At 34.2% G+C, this 12,395-nt stretch overlaps 1 protein-coding gene across 4 annotated transcripts in view; it reads right to left on the bottom strand.

Annotated features, from left to right (window-relative positions):
* Positions 1-682: 682 nt before the first annotated feature.
* Positions 683-12,395, bottom strand: part of CFAP20DC (CFAP20 domain containing) — a 91,379-nt gene continuing 79,666 nt past the window's right edge. For 3 of the 4 annotated variants that reach the window (XM_062585476.1, XM_062585475.1, XM_062585478.1), the window contains 2 exons: positions 7,382-7,467; positions 683-1,641 (listed from right to left, as the gene is read on the bottom strand). In XM_062585476.1, coding sequence (XP_062441460.1) covers positions 1,529-1,641; positions 7,382-7,467 — 199 coding nt within the window. In that variant the 3' untranslated portion in view covers positions 683-1,528. The remainder of the gene's footprint in view (positions 1,642-7,381; positions 7,468-12,395) is intronic. The other variant, XM_062585479.1, reaches the window with a different exon arrangement.

Genomic DNA, 12,395 nt, shown 5'->3' with positions numbered 1-12,395 from the left:
CATAGCATGGGACATAATCAAGCAGAAGGTTAGAACAAGTATCACCAGAAATGTCTTTAGATCATTTTGCCTTGTGATTTTGATATGCCTTTTAATCATCTCCGAAAAAACACAATGTTAATACTGAATACTGGTGGATTCCAAAGCTGTCTACTAACTAAACTCATTACAGCATAACTCCTTGGGCTCTTTGCAACTCCTGCCCCCCGACCCCCTAAAGAAAAAAAAAAAAAAAAAAGCTGATTTTTTTTATGACTGATTTAACCTGTTGAGCTAGTGCCCTGTTGGCTGGGGGACAATGACTGGCAGGCAGCACAACGCAGTATTGCGGACCTTATCCTGCTCTGGGGCTTGACACGCCAGGCATCTTTTTGAGCCATGCACTGCAGAAATGCAAAGGACTGGTGCTGTGACTGCACATCAGGTCAACTTATTATAGCAGACAGTAAAGTTTGACATGTTTGCATACACAACAATTTATTCATTTTCATTATTTTCAGAGACTACACATGGACTGGTTTATCTCCACGGTCTTTCCCTATAGTAAACAAGGATATCATATGTGCAACAAGACAAAATCTCCATCCCATGGCGAGGCACAAATTTTGAATCTCAGCTGGAAGTTTGGGGCCTTCAATGAAAACTGCAGGCAATACAGATGTGTTAAATCACAGTTTTTTTTTTATTAAGATGTGTAACAGAATAAATAATACAAACATAGGAGAACTATATTCTGAGCACAACTTCACATACGAATCATATACATGTCTTCTTGCCTTACTGTGAATGTAGGTAAGGCTCAAGTTTCGGAGTGCTGAAGCAATCACTCTTACCACTCCTTCTCAGGCCCATACTAAATTACATCAGTAAAATAAGAGTGTAGGTATACTCAGGTCTTTCACATTTATCGTGTTGGGGTTTGGATTCACAGATTGCCCATGCACATACCTTGAAGTGCACTGCCCTGTACACTGTGTACCACCATTCAGCTTTGATGTAATCCCATTCCTGCAGTATGTAATAGTAGAGAATTATTCAAAGATGAGGAAAATGTTGCTTTTTCTGACGACTAAAGTGAGAGAGCACTCATGAAATACAGATCTTTAAACAACACATTTTACGTCTTAAGAGTACAATGGATAGATAGCTTGGAATCAATTAAAAATACACAGTAAGCAAGTAAGGAAAAAACAGATTTGAGTCAAGCCATCATTTACAGATGAACACTGCAAAAGCTCTTCAACTTAATTTATTCCCATACAGATCCTCTGAATATTGGAAATAAATTAGACAGACAAATGTCTTAGCCACAAGGAACTTCTATGTTATATGATTTTCCACTGCACTACCACTTAATACCAAACTAAAAAAAAAGACACATTATTTACAAACTATATTCATTTGTTTATAAAACTATTGGTTAATTCAAGTTTTAACTTACATGATAAATTATATAGCTCAGTCATACTTTATAAACAGTTAAAACACAAACCTATTCTGAAAACAAAGTAATATGCTCATGATCTGGCTATGCCAATTCATAGTACTTCCCAGTGTCTGGATCAAAGTAACAGTTCAGACATGGATCATACAAAAGAGTCAAGACTTCCTCATCTTCTTCAGTATTGAAGTCATCTTCACCTATGTGAAGTGTGAAAAGTAAGAATAAATCTTTTATTCTCACAGACAATAATATAGAAGTATCTTCCTGTCAGATGTGACAGAATTTCTCTTTCAAGTGTATATATTTCAACTTTTGAGTTATTACCTTCAAAGATAATAGCAATTCACATTTTTATTGTATTTCTGAAGATCTGTATTTAGTTCAAGTGAAGTTATGACGTTCAGTGTTTGCTTAACAACTGAGTTTTACAAATCCATTGGAACAACAGCTCACTAGAAGCACTTTCACTGATAACAGATCAAAGTATTCCTAATGGATATTTTTCTCAATGAACTGCTTAAATGATAATGTTTTAATATGAACACAGAAACACAGTCAATCTGTTCTTAATATCTGTACAAATGAAACTGCATATTATTAAAACAGTCTATGTGGAAAGTCATAAAAGTAAATAGAGTACAAAAATCTTTCTTTGAAGACTTCCTCCTTATCATGTTAGCCTCACATCAATTGTGTTCATGCTTGTTGGCTTACTGTGTGGTTTTTAGAACATTTTCATTATTACAGATCATGCGTGTATTACAGGTAGATAGTTGAGTATATTCAGTATACTTCTTTAATTAGCCTTAAACAAGTACAGGAACAAACTGTATGCCAAATAGAGCTAACAAACTTACAGCAAAGTCAGTATTGTTGCCACAAATGAGGTCACACAAACTTTTTTTTTTTTTTTTTTTTTTTTTTTTTTTGACACTAAGCTCTCCATTGTGTGGAAGCTCAATACAGGAGAAAAACAACACTAAAAAAGGATCTAGAGTGTTATTTTCAGATGTTTTTAGCTATGTAGAGGTATATACCTGAGTTCAGATTTTAAGATGAGGCTTGCTAATCATAAAAAAAAAAATACATCTTGCATTAAAAAAAATCCTTACTACCTAAGTACAGCGAAATAGCATAGCATGTCAGCTGTTCATAAAAAAAACAAACTATGGAACTTTGAAGAAATAAAATTGAAAATCAGTTTCTATACAACACTGTAAGTACGGCACTTACAACTATGCTGATATCACAGTGATAATAGCTTTATGACATTAGAATTTCATCACAGTTTGATTATAGACAAAAAAAAATACTAGTGTTATGTCTGTGGAAATTAAGACCAGACCTGTCTTTCATACGAGCTAAGTAAAAGTTTTATATATCTTTTAGACGGGAAATAATTCATGATTAAACACTATCTGTATCTTGTATTTCATCATAAATGCTTATTCCATTCTTAAGCATCTAATACAAACTGAATGCTTCGTATGTCCTAGCACTTCCTAATAAGTAATGGCCTGTTATGCTAAAAGCAGCAGTTTCACAACTCTCCAACTCTCCAAATCTATTTACAGTTAGGATAACACAACGATATATAGGTTATGTTATCTACAGACCACAAAGTAGGTTGGCATATTTAATACATATGGAAGTAGTGTGCACTTTATCGTTTCAGAAGAGATTTCACTTTTGTTTCCTCAGTAGTATTAACAAATGCACTTAGAAAGAAATCATCTCTTAATGTAATCAACAGTAAAATGATAAAGCCAAATTGCTGCCCTCCTTGCTGTTTGTATTTCATCAGGCCTGGTAAGCTAACTAAGGTTAACCCAAATGTTTTGAGTGGATAGCTGCTGGAAAATTAATACAGTGCAGAAAGAAGGAGTAGAAGTCTTTTTCTATACTTCAGCAGATCACAGCAGATAAGCAAATAGTATTCATGCCTCATTCCCTCACAGTCTCTTACATTTTCATCTGAAACCATTCTGTTGTTTTCATTGTATTCTTCCTTTTCCATTATTTTTTGGTCTTTTGTCTACGCTTCTCTTCTAAATCTTACTTTGTTCCATTTTCTTCTCTAAGTTTAAATCTCTTACCCTCTCTGCCTCAGCACTGGCCTCAATATATTCACTGGCTTGATTCAGGAATAAGAAATTCTTCAAACTCATTAGCAGTCTATCTGTTTCTCTGCATATCCCAAATTCACACCAAACTAGAACAGACTGCATCCCGGACTAGCTGGATTTGAACTTTTAAAGTAACAGCTCCCTGTATGTAGTTTCAGGCGAACAAGAAGAGAACTTAACTTTCTAGCCATATCTTCTTTTTAAGCTAGGCTTCCTCTTGTATATTCCAGAATGCCTTTCAAGGCATTTCCAGATGTTGCCACAGATTTCCAATGGTAGCATGGAGTATTTAGTTTTAAAAAGATTAAAAAAAAAATTATCAAATTCCTGTATGAAAACTCCACCTCTGTACTACTGCCTCCTAAAAGCAAGCATTAATTAAATTGTGATACTCTTATAAAAGACTCAATTAATGTGTCATAGTTGTGTAAGACAACATCTTCCTACTTTCAAATTGTATACTGTATGCAAGCAACCAGGCCATATGTAGGAATTATGTTTCCATGGTAGAAGTAACTGATAAACAAATCACTTTCTAAGGAAATTTCTAGAGCTGTTTATGCTGCCTCTGTCTACTCTTTGGGATTAAAGCTGCTCAGGATGGCATGAAAAAACTATGAAAAAAAAACAAAAGAAAAAAGAAAAACGCGCCTTTTGGCAGTTTAAATGAATACCACGGTGAAAGTAAAATCAAAGCTTTTTATTCTTCAAATCACTGTAAAATTAAACAATATCTTTTTGTAACTGCTAAGCCTGGAACATCACCTGATTTTAAATAAAGCTATACCCAAATCCGAGATGTACATTACAGAGGTGTGAGTTTTTTTTCCTTCTACTGAGCTGAAAGGGACTGAAGGTAGTTAGTACCTCTATCTGTCATATTAAATGAAATGCTCTTCTACTGAAATCAGAGGAGCTACAGTTTTTATGCAGGACGGATTTTGTTCTGCACGTCTCAAATTGGTTATCAAAGAATGGAGTCACATAGTAGCTTTTTAAAACTCTTCAATAAATGTGTTATTGGATTATGTTAACACTAAATGTTTGCACAGTTACCACAGTCTGAAATAAATAGGCTCCCTTTTCACAGAAACAGATTTTCACTGCATATAAGTTTTTAATATTAGAAAACTGCTTGTGGTGAATCTCATCTTAAGATATATGGGTCATATTCTGACCCTGATAAAAGCAGATTCAGCTGCGCTGGATCAGCTGTTGGCAGAAAGCAGTCTGAAAAGCACATTGCTAGTGTCTTCTTTCATATGACCCTTGAACATTTAACTACAACGTTCAAATCTATATTATAGTGATGTGCTGCTGGGTTACCATATGAATACTGTCCATAGCTGTAGTTCAAAGAAGAAAACTATATAACTTTGTGATTCTTAGAACACTGTCTTAAGATGAGCAATATTATACTGCAAGGTAAGTTCTAGAGAATTTATGATTGTACATTTGTCATTTACTGCAGAAACTTTTTTTGTATGAAAGCTGCCATGTAAAATGGAATTGTCTAAAGATCAGAAATATTAATGTCCAATGGGGGAAGAAAATCTATTAAAAAATTACCCTATTTACTGGTCCAAAGTTTGGTCTTGATTACCTTTGTGAAACCAGTTAATATAAGACTACTTGTCATTACACCTCCTCATTCAATGATGTATTTTGGAAGGTGCAAATGTTAAGAAAGGAACTAGAAAGTAAAATGGGCACTAATTTTCTTAGAAAATAATCATGTTTAAGTTATGACTCAAATTAAAGATTTTTTTAAAATATAAAAATTAAATATATTTCCTAAATATATCAATGTTATACTACCTATTTTTCTCCAAGGATACTTCCAGATGAAATGGTTATTCTGAAAACATTTTTATTCACTACAGCCTTTCACTAGTGGCAATATATTTTTGTTATCCTGTGATGCTTGGTGTACTGGAAAACTGCACAGGAAGAAAGACTTGCGACATTTAAGCCTCTTCCCAGCATGAAAAATAAGTCAGTTTTTTAACGTGATATTTAAAAATGGTAAATTGGGCAGAAGAGTTTCCTGGTATGTATTTGAGCATTCAATCAGTTGATCAACTCTGGAATTTAAGACTAAGTAATAACACATTTTTTTTTTCCAGGCAAACATAACTAACCTCAGTGAAGTGATTAAGAAAAAAAGCATTCCATGGTTATTCTAAAGTGCTAGAGACATATCACAAAATAAGACCTTTTTTAGCCTCTTTCAAAAAACACTACAGTAATACATTCAGTTACCATTTACACATAGTTTTCCAAGATTTTTTTTAAATCCAAGAGATCTAGAACAATTAATATAGTTTAAGGTCGGATGGGTACAATCTCATCCACCATGCGTATTACAGGGCACTGCATTTTCCCAAACCTCTGTTTTAAGTCTAAAGAGTTGAGATTTTAGGTTTAAAGTTTTTAAGATTGAAGATTTGTTTGAATAAAGTATACCTTTTAAAATATGTGATCAAACCACACCAGTTTTCTGTGTATAGCTCAAGGACATTATTTTTCAAGGACTGGAAATAATCAGAAAGGGAGACTTGGAGTTGTTTGAGGATGCTGTAAATTGTACACATAAGCCACTTTGCCAGTCATGCCTCCCCTTCCCATGGCTGCTAAGATTATTGTGATTTTTTTCCCTACTAGTTTAGTAGGGAAGGGTGTCTAGCAGTTTGGAAAAAACTCAAGCAGCATGCCGTATGCGGAGGAAAGTACAAGAATAAAAAGTCAGAATAAAAAGTTATAGTAATTAGAGACTTTTTGTTCTCCACCTGTTACAGATACATCATATAAAATATTTATCAATAAAGGAAAATAAGTTTAAAAACTATTCACAGAACAGTTTGGAAATTCTAGTATGACTAACTGGAGAAATACAACAAATTGCCAACTATACTTCTTGTTAGCTTTTTAGATAATAGAATATAAAGATATTCAATCCAACTTTTAAATTTATGGAAATTCTAGCTTTACTGCAGCTAGCCTTGGGTTTCATAATACTAATACCGAAACATTCTCCGAAATCTATCACAAATTTATATCCAACATGCCTCTAACTCAAAGACTACTGTCCAATTTACTTTGGCTCACTTAGGACGCTTAAAAAAAAATATTATTTCATTCTTTAAAGCGAAGTCCCCTCCTGACAGTAAAATTCTATTTTGTTGTCATAAACAATTACAAGTATACATCTATGAAAAGATTCCCGATTTGGGGGGCATAATCTATTTTAGACAGTAAATCACTGAGACATCTTCATCCCCTAGGCAGCCAAATACACAGGTCAGATTTATGAGATTTCACACTGAATGCCCAGGACTTGAAGAAAAAAGTAGGTATCTACCTTATTTCCTAACACAGCAGATGAGAAAAAGGGTCTTTGTAGAAAGCAAGGCATTTGTTTTATTCTGTTGCTGCTGACTTTCCAATTTCGGCTATGTTCTTTGCTATACTCTAAGCAATTACCTTAACAAACAAAAACTTAGAACATTTTTGGTGGTGACTCAACAATCTAATCAAGAAACAGTGAGATTTTATTAAAGGCTAAATCCGAAATTTTCTTTGTAAGAGAAATTCCACCATAATGTCAGGAAATCACTACTGTGTAAGTTATCCTGCTATCAGGATGGAAAACTCCGTGAGCAGAAACTGAGAATAATAAATAAGACGTTCTTGCCATCAAAATGTAGAAGTGCAGAAAACAACTACAAAGCAGCACCAGCACTACAAAAACAGCATTTAGAGATGTCTCAATACATTTTCTACACAAATTTTCATCTTCATAAATTCCTACCTGGAATACTCTGATTTGCTGAAGATTGTTCCTCTAGCTGTTGGCTTGCAGGAACGATGGGGGGACTGAACATATTCAGCCAGTCCCTGAAAAACACAAATCAAAATTTGTCTGCTTCAACTTATGCCATATCGGGCCACGACCGTCAAAGCTAACACAAGAACATCAAACATGAGAACTTGTGCTAGGGGTCAGAAAGATTAGTCAGAGCTGTGAAAGTAATTTCAGTATCCATGGATTCCTCTAGAAAGGATGAATTTTCCAAAAGCATGGAAGATTAATTAACTTGATTTCTTTACACTGCCAGACTGTATGAAGTACAGCTTGAAGTACAGCTTTCTTCCAGCATGAAGCAGGTAACATACTTCTACTTTCTGAAAAGCCTTATGATCTCACGTAAGATTTTTTTCTGAGAAACCTGGCAAGGCAAAGTCATGTGCTGTAACTGCTAAAATATGCCTTTTACCTTTTCTGCTATTTTTTTGCTGTTGGCGGATTTGTTATTGATTACACAATCTGCTGCCGGTATGTACACAGAATCTGGGGTGAATCAGGGGACACCCACCTATCTGTTTTCAGTCAAAATGGAAAAAACTAATTTTCTGCCTCAGGAAACAGAACTGCTGGTGTAGAAATTCAGCAAGTAGTATAACAGATTTAAAGGGAGAAATATTGAATTTTCCATCATTTCAATATATAAAAAACATACCTCAAAATGTTTTTGAAGCACCATCACAGTATTTTCACATATATGGCCTACATCAACCTTACTGCTCTTCAACTAATGCCAATGAGAACTAGAAAAACTGATCTGCACAATAATATGCCTGCCTTGATATTTCATTACTAGCTCTCCCTGTCATTTGGTGCATTTGCATCCCCTGAAGAGAGTCTAAGACTCTCCATTAATACCAAAGCTTCAAAAGTTTTTAAGAATAACAGCTAGGTATGTGCATTATGATACCAAGTGGCATGGTAGAATATATTTCCATTTCTGCCACTTGCATGTGGTTTGTGCTGCTTTATTATCAGCCAACACGAGGTCACTGGATGGGCTCACAGTCGTAACTTATTGTCGTATTATTAGTCGTAACGTATTGTCCCTTACTCAATTCCCTACAATTGCACAGGAACACAATGTCAACACAGTCAATTTCTTGCAAAAATTCTGGGGCAATTTTAAAGAAGGTGAGGCAGAACTTTGTTAGAGCACTGGTGTCAGTCTGCAGCTCCCCCTTCCCAAGCCACCCTTTGCTTTAAATCCACTACAACTTTTTTTAAAAAAAGTGATGCTTGAGAACTGGAGAAGAATGAAAAATGTTTCTACTACAAAAACTGCTGCAGCTACAGTGATGCAAGCCCAAAGGAAAGGCAGTGCTTGCTACTAGGGAGAATTATCTTAACTAGACCAACGAACAGTTATAAAAAGTAAAGAAGCTTTAGAGTACATATGTTATACTACAGGTCTGACATAAAAGTTTAAAGATAGGTGTTTTCCATCTAAAATATGTATCAGATCCTTTCTAACAGGAAAGGCAATTGATACCTGGAGAGTAGAGAGAAAGTTAATAAGACAGAAAGAAAGATAATCCGGCAATTATCTCCTATGGAAGAGAGACAGGTCATTTATAGAACATTGAGTGAAGGAGGTAATCACGTGCCATTAGATCAATATCTATTGAATTCATGGTTTTTACTACTGTGGAAATTTATGAATTTTAGTTTCTAGTCTTATCTCTGGAAGGTATTCCTGAAAGATCAGTTCTGAGAAATCAGAGATGGGATGAGTGATTTTGTCCTTTTATTTTGTCCTTCAATTATTGGAGTCAATTCTAGTGTTGAGGAGTTGTTCAATTTCTTCCTTATAGTTATTTTGAGGCACCTGGTTCACAGGATGAATTATATCTCATTCTAGTAGATGTGACTGTAAGATTCAGGGACCTTGGTGGTTCTAATGGGAGGTAGAAGACTGTGTATTTATGACAGAGGCAGAAGAAATGTATTTGCACTTTTCACTTTTCATATTAAACACAGTCTAGATTCAATTCATGCCCTTTGTCTCAATGTCCAAGAAAACCTAAGTTTTGTTCTTCAAATCCCTCCCATCAAAAAAAGCAACAGAAACAATACTGTGTGTTCATTATTGACTAAATATTACTAAGTTGAAAAGTTTTACATAATTTGTACTAAAAACCAGTGTAGCACTTCCACGTTAGTTAGCAATGTCTAAATCAACCTTTCCCAAGATCTCGATAACAAACCTTATGTGCACTGAAATCTTCTTGGCCAAACTGCATCAGAGAATAAATATTTGCAATTGATTGATAAACTTTTTCAAAAGTGACTTTGCAGTGGTAATGCTGATAGATGGCTTACTTTAGCAGTCAAGATACTTTTGGCGTAATGAAATTTGCAGTCTACTTTTACAAAGCACCTAAGATGGCATGTATGTGTGAGGCAAGACTCAAAATTAAAAAAAAGACTCTTAAAAAGTCTGTAAACCTTGCCTGAAAATACAGAGCCTGGCATGGTGACAACTGGCTATTAACTTTCTGAGAAATGCAAACTTGTGGTATGTGTTCTTATATTGACTGAAGAAAGAGTATTTTCGGTGTGAGCTTCTTAAAGAAGCTAGTTTATCTCCTCAAAACAGAAAAACTAATCAAGCATTTTGATTAATTAAAGACATTATTTATGCTATTGAGGCCTCAAGCTGTAATCAATGTAATCAACCTGCAAGAAACTATCTAGAGTTTCCTGATAACAATGCTGAATGCTCAGTATTCTCTTTGACATTGGGAGTTGCACTGTATGAAGGCTCAGAACGGGCAGTTTCCACACACATTTGAAGCAGGCTTTAACGCTTGCACTGAAATTCTTAGTTACACTTAGTTATACTGCAAGCTGTTCTCCATACCAAGATATAATAAAACATACATGATACAATCTTGTCAAATCAAAGCCTTTTTTTTAAAAAAAATTATTTTCAAGAAATAATTGCTATACATCGAAAGACCACATGGCAGCTGAACTGTGGTGGAAAATAAAAGCAATGTTTCAGCGTCCTGAAATCACGTAGTTTTTAGTTTTATGGCAGTATGTTAAATTTTGCAGAAAATGGCATCCATAATAAAAAGCGTGTGAGAAAACTAGTGATGCTTTTCTAACTAGCACATGAACAAACAGTGCCCCATCAAAAGTACTACCACAATTATAATACCTAATACCGAATTATAATACCATCAACAGAAATCTGAAGGATCAGAGGGTCCTGCTTCAAATATTATGTTTGATATTCTTATTTTTTAAGAAATTTAAGCTTTTTAGGCTATCTTACTGGCTGAAATGCGAAAATAATAAACCACATTGTACAAAGATTTTTAAACATTTCTGTGAATTGAGACAGCTTTTTTTTTTTGGTCAGGTTTAATTTGTATAATTAAATCAGTGGAATTACTATTTGATTCATATTATTAAAAAAATAAAATGCTCAGCTTTCGCAGAAAAGTTTTGTCTGGCTTTCTATACTGAACTTAACAGGAACTTTAAAATTACTAGCTCAGCCTGGTAACATGCTTAAGGAAAAAGCCACATTACAAAATTCACGTTATTTTTTCATTCTCTGATACAATGTATTATTAAGCATACATCATACATTGTATTTGAAGAGTACAATCAACAAAGAACACGTGATATTTAACTGCTTAAAATACTTCTTCTTGACATCTTGTGGTATGATCAGCAAAAATCTTGGCACATGCCTGTGCTGTACTAATACTACCTAATACTACGTGAACCAAATTCTACTGCAAACCCTCAAAAAGAGTAAGTAATACCTTACTATGATCCACTGATTGCAAAGTACTAGCTCGTATCAATAATATGGCCTACTATAGCCTAAATATTCAATTCAAGTGTGATGAAGATCTATTTTTTCCCCGCTTTGAATTTTTAAATATATCTATTTAAGAAAGGTTGTCAAAGACAACTCAGTACTTAACAGATCAATACAAAGTGACCTAGCTTTGTAACACCCCTCATCCATCCTCTGCTACATATGCTTTGGAGCCTGCATTACCTGTTAGACTCTACAGATTAGCAGATCTGATTTTTCAATTACTTACGCATCCACTAAACTTCAGATATGCTTGTAACTTCATTGCCTTAAATCTGATTACCTATACACATCTATTTGGGTTTTGCTCCTTAATATATTACGTATACATACATAACATATTAGCTTTAGTAGTGAAAACAGGACTTCCGATGTCTATTAATAAGATGTCTGTGTTACGCACAGAATACAATTACAATCCTCAAAAAAAAACGTTGAAATAAAATTTCAGGTCCTACCACTATATGTGTCCGTAATAACTGTGAAGTCATCTTAGCCTTAAATTGTCCATTATTGCATCTAAAACACTTAAAACAATCTTTTTACACAAGTGTGTCATAAACTAAGAAATATTTCATATTAACTTATAAATCAGTAACTGTTCAGTACTACTTAGCACCAGGTCCGAAAAAAATATTTCTATAACGGAAAATTGAGTGAGTTTACAGAAGAATAGTAAGATATGCTCCCAAAAGAATATAGAGTATATATATACATACAAATGAAGGATTTCCAAGTACATATTTTAATAAAAATCTTGAAAAACAGCATAAATATACATCTCTGGATGACTTTGCATGTATTGAAAGCTGTATTTTAAAAAGAAATAGCAGAAGAATTTAAGGTCAATCTGGCAACACATTAATGACTAAAAAAAATGCAAGTCATCAGCTACATTGTATTATTCTCCTAGAGTGTTATTGTAGTTTCAAAATATCATTAAATCAGCACAAACCAACACTTATCATTTCCTCCACATTTTTCACAGTGAGCTGCATTCTGACTATGAGTAATCTGTTAATCTGTTCTTTGCCTCACAATCTGTCAAAGTGACAGATTCATTTCATCCCTAATACATAATATCTTCATTTACAGTATGCCTTACTGGAACTTTCTTTT

Source organism: Rhea pennata, chromosome 12, assembly GCF_028389875.1.
Source record: "Rhea pennata isolate bPtePen1 chromosome 12, bPtePen1.pri, whole genome shotgun sequence".
NCBI lineage: Eukaryota > Metazoa > Chordata > Aves > Rheiformes > Rheidae > Rhea > Rhea pennata.
Note: the sequence above shows the minus strand (reverse complement) of the source record. Positions and strands in the feature narration are given on the sequence as shown.